Source organism: Diaphorina citri, unplaced genomic scaffold (genome assembly GCF_000475195.1).
Source record: "Diaphorina citri unplaced genomic scaffold, Diaci psyllid genome assembly version 1.1 scaffold1274, whole genome shotgun sequence".
Taxonomy (NCBI): Eukaryota; Metazoa; Arthropoda; class Insecta; order Hemiptera; family Psyllidae; genus Diaphorina; species Diaphorina citri.
The window spans coordinates 1-19,318 of NW_007378703.1; the positions used below are offsets into that span (position 1 = coordinate 1).

At 37.4% G+C, this 19,318-nt stretch overlaps 3 protein-coding genes across 3 annotated transcripts; all 3 read left to right on the forward strand.

Annotated features, from left to right (window-relative positions):
* Window positions 1-948: 948 nt before the first annotated feature.
* Window positions 949-2,474, forward strand: LOC103515089 (cathepsin R-like; the record flags this gene model as incomplete). The annotated part of the gene is made up of 4 exons (XM_008480008.1): window positions 949-1,194; window positions 1,443-1,511; window positions 1,773-2,029; window positions 2,391-2,474. Coding segments are annotated over 4 exons (656 nt in total), but the record flags the coding sequence as incomplete, so codon positions are not given.
* An 8,402-nt stretch (window positions 2,475-10,876) lies between these two features.
* On the forward strand, window positions 10,877-11,778 carry LOC113469886 (glycine-rich protein 5-like). Its single transcript, XM_026827890.1, has 2 exons — window positions 10,877-11,004; window positions 11,519-11,778. The coding sequence occupies exons 1-2, from the start codon at window positions 10,902-10,904 to the stop codon at window positions 11,731-11,733; spliced, it is 318 nt and encodes a 105-aa protein (XP_026683691.1). The 5' UTR covers window positions 10,877-10,901; the 3' UTR covers window positions 11,734-11,778.
* Window positions 11,779-17,804: 6,026 nt separating this feature from the next.
* Window positions 17,805-18,763, forward strand: LOC113469887 (annexin B11-like). The gene is made up of 2 exons (XM_026827891.1): window positions 17,805-17,983; window positions 18,519-18,763. The coding sequence occupies exons 1-2, from the start codon at window positions 17,824-17,826 to the stop codon at window positions 18,638-18,640; spliced, it is 282 nt and encodes a 93-aa protein (XP_026683692.1). The 5' UTR covers window positions 17,805-17,823; the 3' UTR covers window positions 18,641-18,763.
* Window positions 18,764-19,318: the final 555 nt, after the last annotated feature.

The window sequence follows — 19,318 nt, forward strand, 5'->3', positions numbered from 1 at the left end:
ATAGCTTAAAATTAACTAAACATGACCGAGTGATCGACTACTGGTGTAAAGTCGACTACTGGTACATTCACCCTACTCATGCATGGTAGAGAGTCTAGAAACCATGACCCTGGTGTATGGCTAACATTTTTTTTTCTTTTTCTTTATTCATCCGCTACAACAACAACAAACAAGTTTGTCGAACAAAGTAATGGCCCAAGTTATGGCTGAATGGTTTTCTATTTGGAGATAAATTTGAAGTTTCCATTTCACCTACATATGTATTACTTCCTATGTTTGTCATTTCCATTTTAACCACATCCCACTATCTGTGACATGTTTGTTCAATATGACCGTTATTCCCATTTGTTTCTCTCGTTCTCTCTCTCTTTCTCTCTGCATCTCTCTCTCTTCTCGTTATCCCAACATAGTATCGGTCCCACATAAATCTGTCGAGCATTTATTGCTTTTGACTTTTGATAGTGCCTTGATTTTTTTTTTTTTTAATTGGTGTTCTAGAACTTTTCAGTATGAACATTTTTTTAGCGATACCTAACTATAACTAATGAATATTGGAGGGAGGGATTGAAATTGACCAATAAAGAACTTTATAGGACCTAAATGTGTTCAAGTTCATTAATTAAATTTGTAAACCTTAATTAATAATATTTTAATTTTTTCATCTATTATTTATCATTAACAGGGTATCTTTCCATCATTTGGGATTGGGGTATTTCCCTTCTTTCCGATAAGGATTAACGTGTTGGACTATAAATAGAACCAGAAATTGGTTAGGACAGACTAATGGGTTGGACTATAAATATAACCAGGAATTGGTTAGACCAGACCATACGATTCATCACCATTAACATGGGCGGCTTGCAAGTTATCCTGTTCTTGAGTTTCAACGTGGCTTGCATCCTGGCAGGGCGTGCAGTGCAACCTGCCCAGCAATCAACATTGGGTAAGTTCGAATACGGCGATCCGAAAGTTTTTTCCCGCGCGGCTTCGCCCGAAATACCATCCGCAACCTCCCGCCTCATGAGGAGGAGATTCGGCTGGTAGCCAAACAGGAGGGGCGGGTGCGTAGCCTGGTGGACAAATGGGAGAAGAAGGGCGAAACTCCCGCCAGTGTTGATTGGCGGAAGCAAGGAGCTTTGACGCCGGTGCGGGATCAGAAGTATTGTGCTGCCCAGTACGCGTTTGCCTTTGCGGGTGAGTACTGAATAGAGCAGGGGCCGGCAACCTTTTCAGAGCGCGTGCGCAAGTAGCTTTGACAACTGAGCTCGCGTGCACAGCCATATTTTTTTTACACCTAAAATCATCTTGAAATGTATCTTTCATTAGGCTTCTCTAATCTTCGAATATACTAGGCTGGCTATGAAGAGGTTTGAAGAGAATTCTGTATTCCTGGATGTTGTCCTATTTTCATAAGCTCTAATCTTCTCTAAACTTTGTTGCAGCCATGTTGGAGGCGCAGTTCTTCATTCGTCACGGGGAGCTACCCTCATTGTCCGTCCAACAGCTCAGACGCGCTACCCTCCAAGCGAGCTAGGCTGGCTATGAAGAGGTTTAAAGAGAGTTCTGTACCTATTCCTGGATTGTATCTTTCATTAGGCTTCTCTAATCTTCGAATATACTAGGCTGGCTATGAAGAGGTTTGAAGAGAGTTCTGTACCTATTCCTGGATTGTATCTTTCATTAGGCTTCTCTAATCTCCGAATATACTAGGCTGGCTATGAAGAGGTTTGAAGAAAATTCTGTATTCCTGGATGTTGTCCAATGTTCATAAGCTTCTCTAATCTTTGTTGCAGCCATGTTGGAGGCGCAGTTCTTCATTCGTCACGGGGAGCTACCCTCATTGTCCGTCCAACAGCTCATCGACTGCCACAACCCCGAAAACGCGGTCAACTATGGCTGTCAGGGCGGCCATGCGATGTCCACCTTCTACTATCTGCAAATAGCGGGCGGCCTTCAATCAGAACGCGACTACCCGTTTGAGGGGAAGCAAGGGGCGTGCCGATATGTGCTGGGCCGGGATGTGGTTCAGGTAATGAAAAAGAGAAAGCTTTCTTGCCAAGCAGAAGGTCCCGGGTTCGAATCCCACTAGCGACAAAGCACTCGTATTTTGACTGCAAATATTTCAACTTTCTGTTTTGTTCTGTGCAAATATTTCAACTTTCTGTTTCTCGTTACTTTCTGATGTTCTCGTATTGACCCGACACCTAAATGGGAAGTATTGTGTCTCTTTTCGCCCATTTGATTGAGCGATAGAGGTTTTTGAAGTCTTTGTATGTATATGTACAATTGTACATGCTTTTATTTGAAATCAACCTCAGTGGTGTAGTGATTTGGTGAATCGGATCTGGGAGTTAGCCGTTCAAGTCACAATATACTTGTATTTTTTCCAGGTAAACGACATTTTCGGCCTTTCAGGCGAGAAGGCGATGCGGCACTTTATTCACCGCAAGGGCCCGGTGGTCGCATACCAATAATGTTTCCTACGTGTGCTTTTAGTAGAAAGTGGGTAGTTGGGTACCTAACTAATATCTTCCATGTGATGTTACAAAAATTCATATATCCCGAAAGTGTGTGTTGACCCCCGAGTGTAAAAAAATCTGGTGTGAACATCACACGACTTTCTATTACATTTGCAGAATACGTAGGTATTTGAAAAGAAATAGAAAGTAAAAAATGAATGTAAAAAAAAGTAGGTACCTACCTACGGGTAGTTAGGTTTTTTTTCCAAGCAGGTACCTATGAGGGAACTTTTATTCACAAAATAAGCCCAATCTGAGGCTTAGGTGTAGGGGAAAAGAGCCCCAAAATATGGGTTAAGCCTTAAGCCTATACGAATCTACCTGTTAGGTAGGTATTTTTTAAATTTTATTTTATTGTTATTATTATTTTTTATTGTTGTTATTTTTTTTTATTTTTTTTCTGTGAACTACTCAGTCAATGAGTCAGATGAAATGAAAACTAAATCTTACCTGGTACTCAGCACTCACCGTAATTAAGACCAAGAAGAGAGTGAGTGAGTTGTAGAAAAGAACTACTCTTCAAATCGTCCCTCTCCTTACCTTAAGGTATAGTATAACAGTGAGTTGCATGTTTAATGATTTGACTCATTGACTGAGTACCTAGGTAGCCTAGTGAGTAGTTCTTTTCTTCTAACTCACTGGGGCAGAGTTCATACCTGAAACAGAGAAAAAAAATATGAAAAATTATTTTCCCATCAGCAGTGTTGTCACGGGTGGTACTTTGGAGTTTTGGGGATTTATATATTTCAGGAGAGAGGACTAAAACAGGTAGGTAGGTAGGTAAAAAAAAACATATAGGTATGTGTAGGTAGGTACGGAATAGGCAGTATGTGTTACAATTGAATATACATATATGTATATTCACATATGTATGTTTTTATGATGGTATTCTTATACTAAGGACTAAGGAGTTCAGAGTTCATTAAATAGGTAATCATAAAAATCTAGACAGAAAATTCCTTTGAAAAAAATCATTAAAATTAGGCTAACCATTCGATCGAAAGTTATGGGCGTCTAAGTTCCACCAAACTAAAATAATGTAAATTGTTGAATCAAAACGTGAAATTCACTTCGTCCGTTCATCTATGTAAAATGGGGCTTCATCTGTGAATGGAGTGTGAAATGGGACTTCATCTATGCAGTGTGAAATGGGCCCTACAAAAGGTCAAAAGGACAAACATCCCATTTAACACTTAAAGTCATCTCCATATTATTCTGTTTTAATTTTCATATTCTCTCTGTTTCATTTCTTGAAATTAACCAGAACCCTGGATGAGTGATATTTATCCCTCCCTCCCTTTTTCTCTCTTCATATTTCTATTCTCTCTCCTTCTCTCTCCTCTCTCTCTCTCTCTCTTTCGATTTGCATCTCTTTCTCTCTCTCTCTCTCTCTCTACCCCTCTTTTTTAACGTCTTCCTTTACCCATATTTTCCTCCCTCTCCCCCCTTTTCGCATTCCCACTTTTCCCTCATTTTTTAATTTCTCCCTTGGTTCTTTTCCATTTCCCTTTTTCGAAAGAAGAGAGGTAAAGGTTTTTAAATCGAAAATTTTGCATTAAGTTAATTGATTGATTTTGTTTGCCATAAATTTTATTATTCAATATGTTGTTTTTTTTAGCCCGTCCTTCCTTTATTATTACGATAGTAGTAAAAAAAAAGTTATAAGAGACGGGCTATTGTATTCGCTTCGGTGTCGTCTGTCGGTCTGTCTGTCCCCATAGAAGGACTTATCCAAACCTGGTCGACCTATATATCAAATTAAAGGTCTTTTTATCAGGAACACGAAAATGGTGGTGTACTTGAGCTCTGATCTTGAAATTTGTCGCGACGACATATGAACTCAAAGCGAGAAAGTTTTAGATAACACTTCAGTCGTTAATTTAAGACCGGTTTTGCACAACCGTGCGAAGTCCCGGGAGCGCGCAGCGCAACCGCAAACAAGGGAGCGCGACCCTATGCTCAAACCTGCGAAGCCTCGGGAGCGCGCAGCGCAACCGCAAACAAGGGAGCGCGAAGCCCCGGGAGCGCGCAGCGCGACCGAAAACAAGGGAGCGCTAAGCGCGACCGCATGCACAACAATAATATTGAGTGCCTAGCTAAATAAAGCCTCTCTATCCCTAACACAATATAATGTCAACAATTTTCAACATGGCAGACTGCAGGATAATAGATAAACATAATCGCACGAAATACCCCCAAGCAAAATTATCTTTTCTTTATCAAACAAAATAATTATGAGGAAAACAAAATATATTCCTAGTTATTTTCTCAAAATGAGAAATGGTAAGATTATTGTCTCATTTTATTTCTCCCCCCCCTGTCTCTTCATAACTGACTGTCATTGAAGGGGTGGTAAGAGGTCTTGTCACTGTTATCTCTGTCAAACGAACAACCCACGAAGAAAAAAGTCCAAAACGGAAAAGCCAAGAAAAATTTAGTTTTCAAACAATATAATAAAGTTTGTTAGATTGTTAGGAGGCGAAAAAAAAAAATTAAATAAAAAAATAAATAAATAAATCGTATTTTTTTCCCGACGAAAAGAGATTGAAAAAGTTTTTATCTATATAAATAAAATTGTAGATTTGTCTGTACATTGCTTAGAATCGTGAAATTTTTAGTTATTCTTACTCCTTATGCATCCCCTCTTGCTAGGTCGCGGGTTCGATTCTCGCCCGGGGCAGATTTTATATTGAACTGATAATGTTCGTTCTCGGAACGGCTGGCTTTCTCCTATCCTGTCTTCCTTCTCTCTTCGATTTCGGAACGATAAGACCCTAGCAGTTACAGTTCCCTCTATCAAACCTCTTCAAAAAAAAAAAAAATCTCCATCTCTCTCTCTCTCTCTCTCTTTTTACTTTTGCTTAAATTGAAGAAAACTAATTTACGAAAAGGGCCGAGAAATGAATGATAAGGAAAAAAAGATTTCACCCGATGAGTGATGAGATTTGTAAAGAAGATAAAGAAACAAGGACGAAGAAATGGAAAAAGAAATGAAAAAGTTAAGATAGAAGAAGAAGAAAGAATAACGAAGAAGAAGTACATAGAAGAGAAAAGTAAAAATTAGAAAAGAAAAAATAGAAAAAGACGAAGTAGAAGAAAAAGTAATAATCAGGAAAGAAGAAAAAGAAGCAGAAGAAAAATTACGAAAGAAGAAGTAGAATACGAAGAAGAAGAAATAGAAGAAGGAGAAGAAGAAAGAAAGAAAAATTAATAATCAGGAATTGAATTGAATTGAATGTTCTTATATATTTTTTCATAATAGATGTATACAATAAAAATCTCCTAAGCTAAGCCTAACTTCTGCGGAGAACTCTGAAAGAAGAAAAAGAAGCAGAAGAACTGAACTGAACTGAACGAAAATAACTTTATTTTAAACAAAACAAAAATTACAAAGGTTAGTTCACCCCCAAAGCTTACAAAAACTTCTTGGTGGTGCAGGTGATTCTTCTTCTCTTATTTCTTTGTTTTCTTCAATTGTTCCTTCGATTTACTTCAACAAGCTTTTCTTTGATTTTGATTTTTGCAACTCTTCTATTGTTCTAAACCCAATGTGAGGATTTTGATTAGGGCCTGATGAAATGATTTGATCAGTAGAGAAAGCGAAGGAGGTCAAAGGAGAATAAGATTTTATAAAAAGATTATATTATGTGGGGAAAAGTTTCAGGACGCTTTGAGTTTCCAAGTTATTTTGGGACGGTTTTCTTCTTCTTCTTCTTCTTCCTCTCCCTCTTCTCCTCCTTCTTCTTCTTCCTCTTCCTCTTCTCCTCCTTTTTCTTCAGTCCTCCTACTTTCGATCAGTCAACTTGTCAAGATTCCAAAATGAAGATACAAGGTAGAGGTTGGCCCACCGTAAAAGATACCAATTTTTTTAAAACTCACTCATTGAATCAGCCAAATGATTTCTTGAATTCGACGATTTTGGATTTAGTTCGTCCGTCTTTTTGGTTGGTTTTTCCACCATAACTTCCAAATAGGTCGTCCAATTTTGATGAAATTTGGTAAACATCTTCCCCATCACATAAAGAAACTTTACTCCTCAGACTTTGGGTCCACTTCGGGCTTCGAAGGCCCCTTAGGTGGCGTTTTTCTGAGTTCTGTTCTACGGTTCACTGAACTCTTTATTGGCAAATATCACTTGAAAATCACCCCTCCCCTTTATCGTACGAAAAAAAAAATCCCACTCGATATCAGTTTCATCCACCTTCGTTTTTCCTTTTAAACATTCCCTCCTTTTTCCCTTTTTCCTCCCTTTTTCGTTCATCTTTTGGCCATTTTCACTTCAATTTCCATTTATTTACACGTCAAACAACTTTTTTTCTCCCTCCCTCTGCATGCTTTTCTGTCAATTTTGTCCCTTCCTTTCCAATTTTGGCCCCACATTTTGCCAGTTTTTCTTCTTCGTAAAACTCTTTTCCCCCTTTCCAATATTTCCCTGTTTGCTATCTCTCCCCCTCGCTCGTAATCAAAATATTTTTTTGATTTTCTTCTTCTCTTTCTGTTCTCTTCTTCTTGTCCTTCTTTTTCTTGTTGATCTTCTTCTTCTCCTTCTTTTCCTTCTTCTCTTTCTTCTTCTTCTCCCTCCTCCTCCTTCTTCTTCTTAAAACCTGGGGACTTGGGGTGGAGGTGGGAATTTTTAATAGAAGGGAGGGAGGTGAGGGAAATTTCAACATTAGGGAAAGAAAAATATGGGAGGGATTTTTAACAACAGGAAAAGGAAGTGGGAATTCAATAGAACTATGGGAGGGAGAGGAAGATGAGAAAGGGATTTTTAGTAAGAGTGTGAGGAAGGAATGAGCGGGAATTTTAACACAATTATGGAAAGTATGGGAGTGAATTTTTAACATAAGGAGAGGAAAATGGGGAAGGGAATTTTTAATAGAGATAGGAAGGTGAGAGAGATTTTTAACAGCAGAAAAAGAAAGGTATGAGTGGGAATTTTCAACAACGAGAGAAAAAGGAAGTATAGGAGGGAATTTTTATCAAGAGGGAGAGGACGGGGAAGAAGGGATTTTTTAACAGGAGACATGGGAAGGCGAGTGGGAATTTTTACCAGGAGGGAGTATTTTGAAAAAGGGTAACGTTGTTAGGCTCGATGTAGCGTAAGAGATAAAAGTAATAACGTATACCAACGTTACCATCTAGGCAACAGCTATCATACCAGCTACCAGCATACCTGTATAGTGTATACTGTATACTTATGGCGAGTGATAGTGATAGGTAGTAGGGAAATTTAATATTCATCCCTCCTCTTGTCCTCTCCCTCACTTTCTACCTCCCCTATCTAATTCTCTCTCCCATTACTACCCCTATTTTTAACTCTCTCTCTCTCTCTCTTCAATTTCCAGTTTGTTTCTATCCCTCTTTTAGATTTTTTTTTTTTTTTTTTTTTTTTTTTTAAGAGAGAGGAAATCCGAGATAATATACAATTTCATACAGTAGGCAATTCTCAGAAATACCTATGTATCCTATACAATATTATTAACTTTACTATTATTATTTCATTTCTATTCTAAATCATTACTTGGGTATTATTATTATTATTTTTTTTTTTTTGGTTTTCTATCTAATTCGCAATACCTATGCAATATCTAAAACAGCGTTTCTCATCCTGTAGTGGATTTCCCATCCACCATTAGAAGAGAAGACAGTTATTATTTATAGTTCTACCTCCATTGTCACTTAGGTTAAGTCAGCCATGATGGAAGATATATTATTATGACAACCACAACCAACTGTCATGGCAGCCATGTTTGTTTTATTACTTTGGGCGCTTATCTTTAAGTCTCTCTAAGTCTCCCTTTCTCTCTCTCAACCTCCCATTTCTCACTCACCCTTCCATTTTATCTCTTCCTCTTTCTCCATCTAGTTTTCTCTACCTCTCTCTCTCTCTCATTCACTCTTCCTTCCATTATCGCTCTCTCTCTCTCTCTCTCTCTCTCTCTCTCTCTCTCTCTCTCTCTCTCTCTCTCTCNATATCCTTTTCCCCTACTCCCTATATCTTTCTCTCCCTTAATTTTCTCTTCCTCCTCCCCCTTCTCTCCTTTTTACCACTCTCTTCTATTTTTCATGCTCTCTTTCTTTCACTATCTCTCTTTCTCCTTCATTTCCTCACCCCTTCTCTCCTCTCTCTCTCTATTTTTCACGCTCTTTTTCTTTCCAATTTCTATTTTTCACGCTCCACTATCTCTCTCTCTCCTTCTCTTTCCCATTTTTCCATTTCCAGTTTGAGTGTAAGAATTACCAGGTGACCGATTACCCTCTCTCTCTCTCTCTCTCTCTCTCTCTCTCTCTCTCTCTCTCTCTCATTTCCAGTTTGAGTGTAAGAATTACCAGATGACCGATCACCTTCTCTCTCTCTCTCTCTCCCTTTTCCTCTCTCTTTCTCTCTCTCTCCCTTTCCCTATCTCTCTATCCTTCTTTCTCGCTATTTTTGTTTCACCAATATTTTTTTTTTATTCTCGCCCATAAATATTATTATGCAGACACATTGTAATGCACTTTATCCATTATTCCTGACCTAGAAATACTCATACACCATATACATAAATAATAATAATGATAAAATATATTTTACATACATATATGTATATAAATAATAAAATACGTATAATGTATATTTTGTAACCAACATGATATTTTAAAATAATAGGTAGATAATGTAATTGTAGATACATAATTTATATTTTTTATGTATGATGTATAAATGTATATGTACAGAGAGTCTCATTTATTTATCTATTTATGATAATCATGTTTATTGATTTTAATGCCTAAGCTGATAAATATTTTATCTGCATATTAATTAAATAGTAATATCTAATTATTTTTAAATATCATTTATTTATTAATAATAATAATAATATTTATTAGAGTGTGCCAAGAATTTTATTTAAATTGCCTGGTAAAAATTGAATAGGTATAAAATCAGCCGATTAGGTAGGTATACTTTCCTTATCATAGCATTTGAATTTAAATGATACCTACCTACCTATTAAATAAGGAAAGTATAAAAATGGGATTTCGAGGTAGAAATGGGATTTATACTATTACAAATTTCATCAGTAAATAGGTTTCTTCAAATTAAATTGATCCCAAGGGCCAGGCAATGCCTAAACCCTTGACAAATGGAGTGTGCCTGAAGGCAGATGTTCCAATGGAGGTTCCAATCCACTCGACTATGTACGAAGGTAATGGGACTTTTCAGTCTCATCCTAGTAGTATAAATCCTATTCTAATCCCAATGTCCTAATTAGACTGCAGTGACAGTCTAAATAAAGCACTATGAAAAAAAGTAGGGTAAAAAGGGGTCACATTGCTTCACTAGCCCTCCTTGGACAACGCCCTTAGTTGATTTATTTCGGTAGATATCAAACACGCTGCTGTCTAGGGATGGGATATTCGACTCTTTTTGAATATTCCGATACCTAACTATAACTAATGAATATTGGATTGAAATTGATCAATGAAGAACTTTATAGGACCTAAATGTGTTCAAGTTCATTAATTAAATTTGTCCACCTTAATTAATAATAATTTAATTTTTTCATCTATTATCATTAACAGGGTATCTTTCCATCATTTGGGATTGGGGTATTTCCCTTCTTTCCGATAAGGACTAACGTGTTGGACTATAAATAGAACCAGAATTTGGTTGGGACAGACTAATGTGATGGACTATAAATATAACCAGGAATTGGTTAGACCAGACTATACGATTCATCACCATTAACATGGGCGGCTTGCAAGTTATCCTGTTCCTGAGTTTCAACGTGGCTTGCATCCTGGCAGGGCGTGCAGTGCAACCTGCCCAGCAATCAACATTGGGTAAGTTCGAATACCTTTTTTTATTTTTTACTAAATACGTATTGGTTAGAAATTTCATCAGAAGTACTTTTAGCTGGGTCTAAAATCTGATGTTGATGTGTTAATTATTAAATTTATTTATTGTTATAATTCATAATTACATTTATTAACTATATTTTTAGTAGGTTTATGCCCAAAAAGAGGCTCTTTAACTCATCACAAAATTATAATTCAAGATTCTCAGGTAGAAAGTAAAAATATTCTTTTTATTTTTTTAAAGTGTCTATGTCTACAGAAAATATGACAAGGCATTGAGCGCTGATGTTGTTTCCTTTGTTTTCAGGATTAAACAATGCACCAGTTGCAGTTGCTGCTCAAGCTCATCCTGTTATCAATTCTAATGTGATCAATCCAGTTGCAGATCTAACCAAGTCTAATGTGATCAATCCAGTTTCTGATGTAACTAATTCTGATGCGAAAAATCCTTCGGCAGCTCTCATCAATCCCGATATAGCCAATCCAATCCCTGACCTGGTCAATCCAGCTATTACCTATCGAGATGTGTCCAAGATAGACGACATGCCACAAGTACCACCTTATAGCCTTGGAGTCAGAGAGGCCAGAAGTCCCTATAGAGGCTATGGAGGTGGCTATGGCCTTGGAGGTGGTTATGGGCTTGGAGGTGGGTTTAGTAGGTTTATGCCCAAAAAGAGGGTCTTTAACTCATCACAAAATTATAATTTAAGATATTTCTCAGGTAGAAAGTAAAAATATTCTTTTTATTTTTCTTTTTTTTTAATGTGTCTATATGTCTACAAAAAATATGACAAGGCTGATGTTGTTTCCTTTGTTTTCAGGATTAAACAATGCACCAGTTGCAGTTGCTGCTCAAGCTCATCCTGTTATCAATTCTAATGTGATCAATCCAGTTGCAGATCTAACCAAGTCTAATGTGATCAATCCAGTTTCTGATGTAACTAATTCTGATGCGAAAAATCCCTCTGCAGCTCTCATCAATCCTGATATGGCCAATCCAATCCCTGACCTGGTCAATCCAGCTATTACCTATCGAGATGTGTCCAAGATAGACGACATGGCACAAGTACCACCTTACAGCCTTGGCGTCAGAGAGGCCAGAAGTCCCTATAGAGGCTATGGAGGTGGCTATGGCCTTGGAGGTGGTTATGGGCTTGGAGGTGGGAGTGGATATGGGATTGGAGGTGGTTATGGGAGCGGATATGGGAGTGGAGGAGGTTACGGGATCGGAGGAGGAAGTGGTTATGGGACTGGAGGTGGATTTGGAATCGGAGGTGGTTATGGAAGTGGCTTTGGAGTAGGAGGTGGTTCTGGTGTTGGAGGTGGTTACGGTGGTGGATATGGACAAGGAGGTGGATTCGGATATGGACGTTAAAGGTCCAATGTGACTGTCATGAAAGATGCAAGGCCATTGGAGGTTGGAGGATTTGTCCGATGGTCGGCCAATTTTTATGATTATTTTTAATATTTCAAATAGAAAATGAATTGGCAAGGGTGTTTTTGATAATGTGTAAAATAGGTAGATATCCCCTAGACTTTTTTTTGTTTTGTTTTTGTAGAAGACAACATTTTCCAAAGAAAAAATAAAATATACCTACTTAGGTGCATACATGTTTTTATACATTACTTTAATGCCTATTTATTTAATAAATATATCATACATTTTTCGTTATTTTCAATCAATGTTGACTTTCAATTTTCGTAATGGTTACAGCGCGGAAAATTTGCAAAAAAAAAAAAAACTTTTTTTTCTGTTTTGTTTTTGTAGAAGACAACATTTTCCAAAGAAAAAATAAAATATACCTACTTGTGTGCATACATTTTTTATACATTACTTTAATGCCTATTTATTTAATAAATATGTATATCATACATTTTTCGTTATTTTCAATCAATGTTGACTTTCAATTTTCGTAATGGTTACAGCGCGGAAAATTTGCAAAAAAAAAAAAATCATACCAGCTACCAGCATACCTGTACCTATACTGTATAGTGTATACTTATGGCGAGTGATAGTGATAGCTAGTAGGGAAATTTAATATTCATCCCTCCTCAAAAAAAAAATCCCTCCTCTCGTCCTCTCCCTCACTTTCTACCTCCTCTATCTGATTCTCTCTCCCACTACTACCCCTCTTTTTATCTCTCTCTCTCTCTCTCTCTCTCTCTCTTCAATTCCCAGTTTGTCTCTATCCCTCTTTTAGATTTTTTTTTTTTAAGAGGAAATCCGAGATATACAAATTCATACAGTAGGCAATTCTCAGAAATACCTATCCCATACAATATTAATAACTATTATTATTTCATTTCTATTCTAAATCATTACTTGGGTATTATTATTTATTTGGTTTTCTATCTAATTCGCAATACCTATGCAATATCTAGAACAGCGTTTCTCATCCTATAGTGGATTTCCCATACACCATTAGAAGAGAAGACAGTTATTATTTATAGTTCTACCTCCATTGTCACTTAGGTTTAGTCAGCCATGATGGAAGATATATTATTATATGACAACCACAACCAACTGTATTATTTATAGTTCTACCTCCATTGTCACTTAGGTTTAGTCAGCCATGATGGAAGATATATTATTATATGACAACCACAACCAACTGTCATGGCAGCCATGTTTGTTTTATTACTTTGGGCGCTTATCTTTAAGTCTCCCTTTCTCTCTCTCTCTCCTTCCCATTCTCTCTCTCTTTCACTCTCCCTCCCATTCTCTTTCTAAATCTATATAGTATTCTCTCTCTCTCTACGTCTCTCTCCTTCCCATTCTCTCTCTCTCTCATTCAGTCTCCCTCCCATTCTCTTTCTTCCTTTCCTCCATCTGGTATTCTCTCTCTCTCTCTCTCTCTCTCTTACTCTCTCCCCTTCACAGTCCACTCTCTCTCTCTCTCCCTCATTCACTCTCTCTCCCTTTCTCTTACTCTCTCCCCTTCACAGTCCACTCTCTCTCTCTCTCCCTCATTCACTCTCTCTCCCTTTCTTACCTACCTACCTATAAGGAAAGTATAAAAATGGGATTTCTAGGTAGAAATGGGATTTATACTATGTACGAAGGTAATGGGAGTTTTCAGTCTCATCCTAGTATTATAAATGAGGTATATTCTATTCTAATCACAATGTCCTAATTAGATGACAGTCTAAATAAAGCACTATGAAAAAAAAAGTAGGGTAAAAAGGGGTCACATTGGTTCACTAGCCCTCTTTGGACAACGCCCTTAGTTGATTTATTTCGGTAGATATCAAACACGCTGCTGTCTAGGGATGGGATATTCGACTCTTTTTGAATATTCGGTACCTACCTACCTACCTACCTATTAAATAAGGAAAGTATAAAAATGGGATTTCGAGGTAGAAATGGGATTTATACTATGTACGAAGGTAATGGGACTTCTCAGTCTCATCCTAGTAGTATAAATGAGGTATATTCTATTCTAATCCCAATGTCCTAATTAGCTGACAGTCTAAATAAAACACTATGAAAAAAAGTAGGGTAAAAAGGGGTCACATTGCTTCACTAGCCCTTCTTGGACAACGCCCTTGGTTGATTTATTTCGGTAGATATCAAACACGCTGCTGTCCTATTTAGACTTTTGGGCTTAGGACTCGTTTTTCAGATTAATGGCAAAGTTTAATTAAATCCTCAACTCATATGAAATTTTAAAAATTCTTTTGAAATATTCGACTCTTTGAATCGACTCAGAGAATATTTACCCATCCCTACTGCTGTCCTATTTAGGCTTTTAGGACTCGTTTTTCAGATTAATGGCAAAGTTTAATTAAATCCTCAACTCATATGAAATTTTAATGCCTAGTCAAACATAATAATAATTCGTTTTAGGCGAGCGGTTTGCAAAATGTGGTCATTTGAAAAGTTCAACAAGTGATGGGCGAACGAATCCCTCCTCTCGTCCTCTCCCTCACTTTCTACCTCCTCTATCTGATTCTCTCTCCCACTACTACCCCTGCAGGAATGCCGGCGAAAGAAGAGAGGTAAAAGTTTTTAAATAGAAAATTTTGCATTAAGGTAATGAATTGATTTTGTTTGTCATAAATTTTATTATTCAATATGTTGTTTTTTTAGCCCGTCCTTCCTTTATTATTACGATAGTAATAAAAAAAAAGTTATAAGGGACGGGCTATTGTATTCGCTTCGGTGTCGTCTGTCGGTCTGTCTGGGGCGAACGAAGAAAGGTAAAGGTTTTTAAATCGAAAATTTTGCATTAAGTTAATTAATTGATTTGTTTGACATAAATTATTCAATATGTTGTTTTTTTAGCCCGTCCTTCCTTTGTTTTACGATAGTAATAAAAAAAAGTTATAAGGGACGGGCTACTGTATTCGCTTCGGTGTCGTCTGTCGGTCTGTCTGTCCCCATAGAAGGACTTATCCAAACCTGGTCGACCTATATATCAAATTAAAGGTCTTTTTATCAGGAACACGAAAATGGTGGTGTACAATGAGCTTTGATCTTGAAATTTGTCGTGACGACCTATGAACTCACAGCGAGAAAGTTTTAGATAACAATTCAGTCGTTAATTTAAGACCGGTTTTAGCGTCATCTATGTTAAACTACGCCGAGCAAGGCCAATAAATGGACAATAAAGGGAGCGCGAAGCGCGACCGCATGCACAACAATAATATTGAGTGCCTAGCTACATAAAGCCTCTCTATCCCTAACATACAATAATGTCAACAATTTTCAATATGCCAGACGGCGGGATAATAGATAAACATAATCGCACGAAATACCCCCAAGCAAAATTATTTTTTCTTTATCAAACAAAATAATCATGAAGAAAACAAAATATATTCCTAGTTATTTTCTCAAAAAGGAAGAAGAGGAGAAGGAAGAAGAGGAGAAGGAAGAAGAGGAGAAGGAAGAAGAGGAGGAGAAGAAAGAAGAGGAGAAGAAAGAAGAGGAAGAGGAAAAAGAAGGAGAAGACGAAGAAGAATTTGAAAAACAAAAGAACGATTTTTTTTCGTATATTTTTTGTCTATTTTTCAAGCCTAGTTAACCCCGTCCCTTTGTGTTCTGTATGACCATCACCAAAATCTCTGAAACTCGGGCCGATTAGGATTTTATAACACACCTAACCTAGTGGCAATAGCACGTTGAATGTTGAATGCAATACAATGACCCATGTATGGTCCTAATTCACAGAAATTCTAGCCTGAAAGCCTGTATATCAAGATATCTATTGGTCGATACTAAATTACTAATTCACAGAAATTCTAGCCTGAAAGCCTGTATATCAAGATATCTATTGTTCGATACTAAATCAATTAATTAAAATCCAGTTTCTGATGTAACTAATTCTGATGCGAAAAATCCTTCTGCAGCTCTCATCAATCCTGATATGGCCAATCCAATCCCTGACCTGGTCAATCCAGCTATTACCTATCGAGATGTGTCCAAGATAGCCGACATGGCACAAGTACCACCTTATAGCCTTGGAGTCAGAGAGGCCAGAAGTCCCTATAGAGGCCATGGAGGTGGCTATGGTCTTGGAGGTGGTTATGGGCTTGGAGGTGGGAGTGGATATGGGATTGGAGGTGGTTATGGGAGCGGATATGGGAGTGGAGGAGGTTACGTACTTCGTATGTGTTGTCATTTCCATTTTAACCACATCCCACTATCTGTGACATGTTTGTTCAATATGACTGTTATTCCCATTTGTTTCTCTCGTTCTCTCTCTCTCTCGCTCTCTCTCTCTCTCTCTCTTTCGCTCTCGCTCTCTCTCTCTCTGCATCTCTCTCTCTTCTCGTTATTCCAACATAGTATCGGTCCCACATAAATCTGTCGAGCATTTATTGCTTTTGACTTTTGATAGTGCCTTGATTTTTTTTAATTGGTGTTTTAGAACTTTTCAGTACCTATAAACATTTTTTTTTTTTAACGATACCTAACTATAACTAATGAACCTTGGAGGGAGGGATTGAAATTGACCAATAAAGAACTTTATAGGACCTAAATGTGTTCAAGTTCATTAATCAAATTTGTCTACCTTAATTAATAATAATATTTTAATTTTTTCATCTATTATCATTAACAGGGTATCTTTCCATCATTTGGGATTGGGGTATTTCCCTTCTTTCCGCGATAAGGATTAACGTGTTGGACTATAAATAGAACCAGAATTTGGTTGGGACAGACTAATGTGTTGGACTATAAATATAACCAGGAATTGGTTAGACCAGACCATACGATTCATCACATCACCATTAACATGGGCGGCTTGCAAGTTATTCTGTTCTTGAGTTTCAACGTGGCTTGCATCCTGGCAGGGCGTGCAGTACAACCTGCGCAGCAATCAACGTTGGGTAAGTTCGAATACCTTTTTTTATTTTTTACTAAATAGGTATTGGTTAGAAATTTCATCAGAAGTACTTATAGCTGGGTCTAAAATCTGATGTTGATGTGTTAATAATTAAATTTATTTATTGTATTATTGTTATAATTCATAATTACATTTATTATCTATAACTTGAGTCGGGATTATCTTTCGTCTTAATGCAGGTACCCATCGTATTGTGGTACATCAATCATCTTGAATATTTTTCTGACCTATCTTGGACCCTCACCACCCTCTGACCTATCTTGGAGTCTTCTGTTCTCGGAAATTTTAGGGAGGGATAGAGTCTCGAGTTAGAAAGAAGAAAGAGAGAGAGAGAGAGGTTTGATAGAGGGAACTGTAACTGTCGAGGTCTTATCGTCCCGAAATCGAAGAGAGGAGGACAGGATAGGTGAAAGCTAGTCGTTCCAAGAACGAACCTTATCTGTTTAGGATAAAGATCGTTTCGGGCGGGAATCGAACCCACGACCTAGCGCTTACAAAGTACAAAAGCTAACAAAATAACTAGGTCGGCTTCTCAAGTTTCAAATCAATCGTAAAATTATGAAAATGCATATTTGTATGAACGCCTGGAAACAAATGTAGTTATGCAATGTGCTCATCACAAAAGAAACTATAAAATTCCCGTGCATGGAGTAGAGATACGTATAAGTACCTAGCTACCTAGGTATGTAGTTATGGTTTCTTGAATAGTATACAGGTCTATCATTCTAAGTACATACAACCTACATAAATTTATTTTTAGGCATTCCCCAACTTTCATTCAAGCCTTTTTGCTTTCACATTGAGAAAGCAGTAAAAGGAAATGTAGAGGGAAAAGGAGCACTTCATAAGTGAAATAATATTGCGTTTTACTCCCACGACTTTTTCTTTTCTTTCTCCTTCTTCTTCTATATCTTCTTCTTCTGCCTCTTGTATTTACATGAAAACAACTTTTTGTCACTGTTCTTCGTATTCATCTCCTCTTCCTTCTTCTTCTTCCTCTTGAAGCCAAACCTGCACCAGCACCATCTGCCGGAAAACCTGAGACGCCAGTAGCAACAAAGCCTGAGGCTGATATGAACGAAGAAGCTGATGTTAGTGTCAACAATCCAGCTGATGTTATGGCTAATGTTAACAATCCAGCTGATGCCATGGCTGATGTAAATCCAGGTGATGAAACTGGTGTACCTAAACCAGTCGCTATCCCAGAAATGAATCCGTACGGTGTCAGAATTCCCAGAAGCCCCTATGGTGGCTATCCTTATGGAAATGGATATGGACATGGTAATTGAAGCCAAACCTGCACCAGCACCATCTGCCGGGAAACCTGAGACGCCAGTAGCAACAAAGCCTGAGACTGATATGAACGAAGAAGCTGATGTTAGTGTCAACAATCCAGCTGATGTTATGGCTAATGTCAACAATCCAGCTGATGTTATGGCTAATGTTAACAATCCAGCTGATGCCATGGCTGATGTAAATCCAGGTGATGAAACTGGTGTACTTTTCTTCTTCTACCTCTTCTATTTCCATGAAAACAAATTTTTGTCACTGTTCTTCGTCTTTATCTTCTTCTTCTCATAGTCCGTCCTTCCTTTATTATTACGATAGTAATAAAAAGGTATAAGGGACGGACTATTGTATTCGCTTCGGTGTCTGTCATTCTTTTCTATCTATTCAAAAGCGACTTTCTGTCACTCTTCTTATTCTTCTTTTCCTCTTTATTTTTCTTCGGCTATCCCAGAAATGAATCCGTACGTTGTCAGAATTCCCAGAAGCCCCTATGGTGGCTATCCTTATGGAAATGGATATGGACATGGTAATGGATATGGATATGGCCATGGTAATGGATACGGATATGGCCATCACAATGGATATGGCAACAGGTACGGGCATAGAGGACAATATGGCAACAGGTATGGATATCACAATGGTTAGACTAGGGTCTTTAATCTTGCGTTAAAATGTTTGTTAACCTATGGCAATGGTCGGGGATTACACCCGAAGAGTCTCCGAGTATGTTACCTCCTGATTGAATATTCAATAAATAGACACTTTATAAAAGTATTAAATTTTGTATCTATTACTTTAGCATTACTATGATACCTAATTATTGTATCCAATTAATTAAATTCCCTCATAAGGGCACTTTCCTCTTAGTTCCGAAGAGGCTCCGAGTATGCTATCTCCTGATTGAATATTCAATAAATAGACACTTTATAAAAGTATTGAATTTTGTATCTTTTATTTTAGCATTACTATAATTGTATCCAATTAATTGAATTGGGGAACCAAAAAACCAAAACGGGTCCCTCATTTTCATAAGGGCACTTTCCTCTTAGTACGAGTATAATGGCACCAAAAATTTCAATCTCTTACATAATTTATTACACTTTCTTTTCTTTCTTTTTTCCTTTCTTTCTTTATATCTTATCTCTTCGCCTATTATTTCAGAAAGTCTCTCCCTTCTTCCCCCTTTGCTGTCTTGGAATTTTCTTTGATTTCAATCTCTTACATAATTTAATACACTAACTTTCTTTTCTTTCTTTCTTTATATCTTATCTCTTCGCCTATTATTTCAGAAAGTCTCTCCCTTCTTCCCCCTTTGCTGTCTTG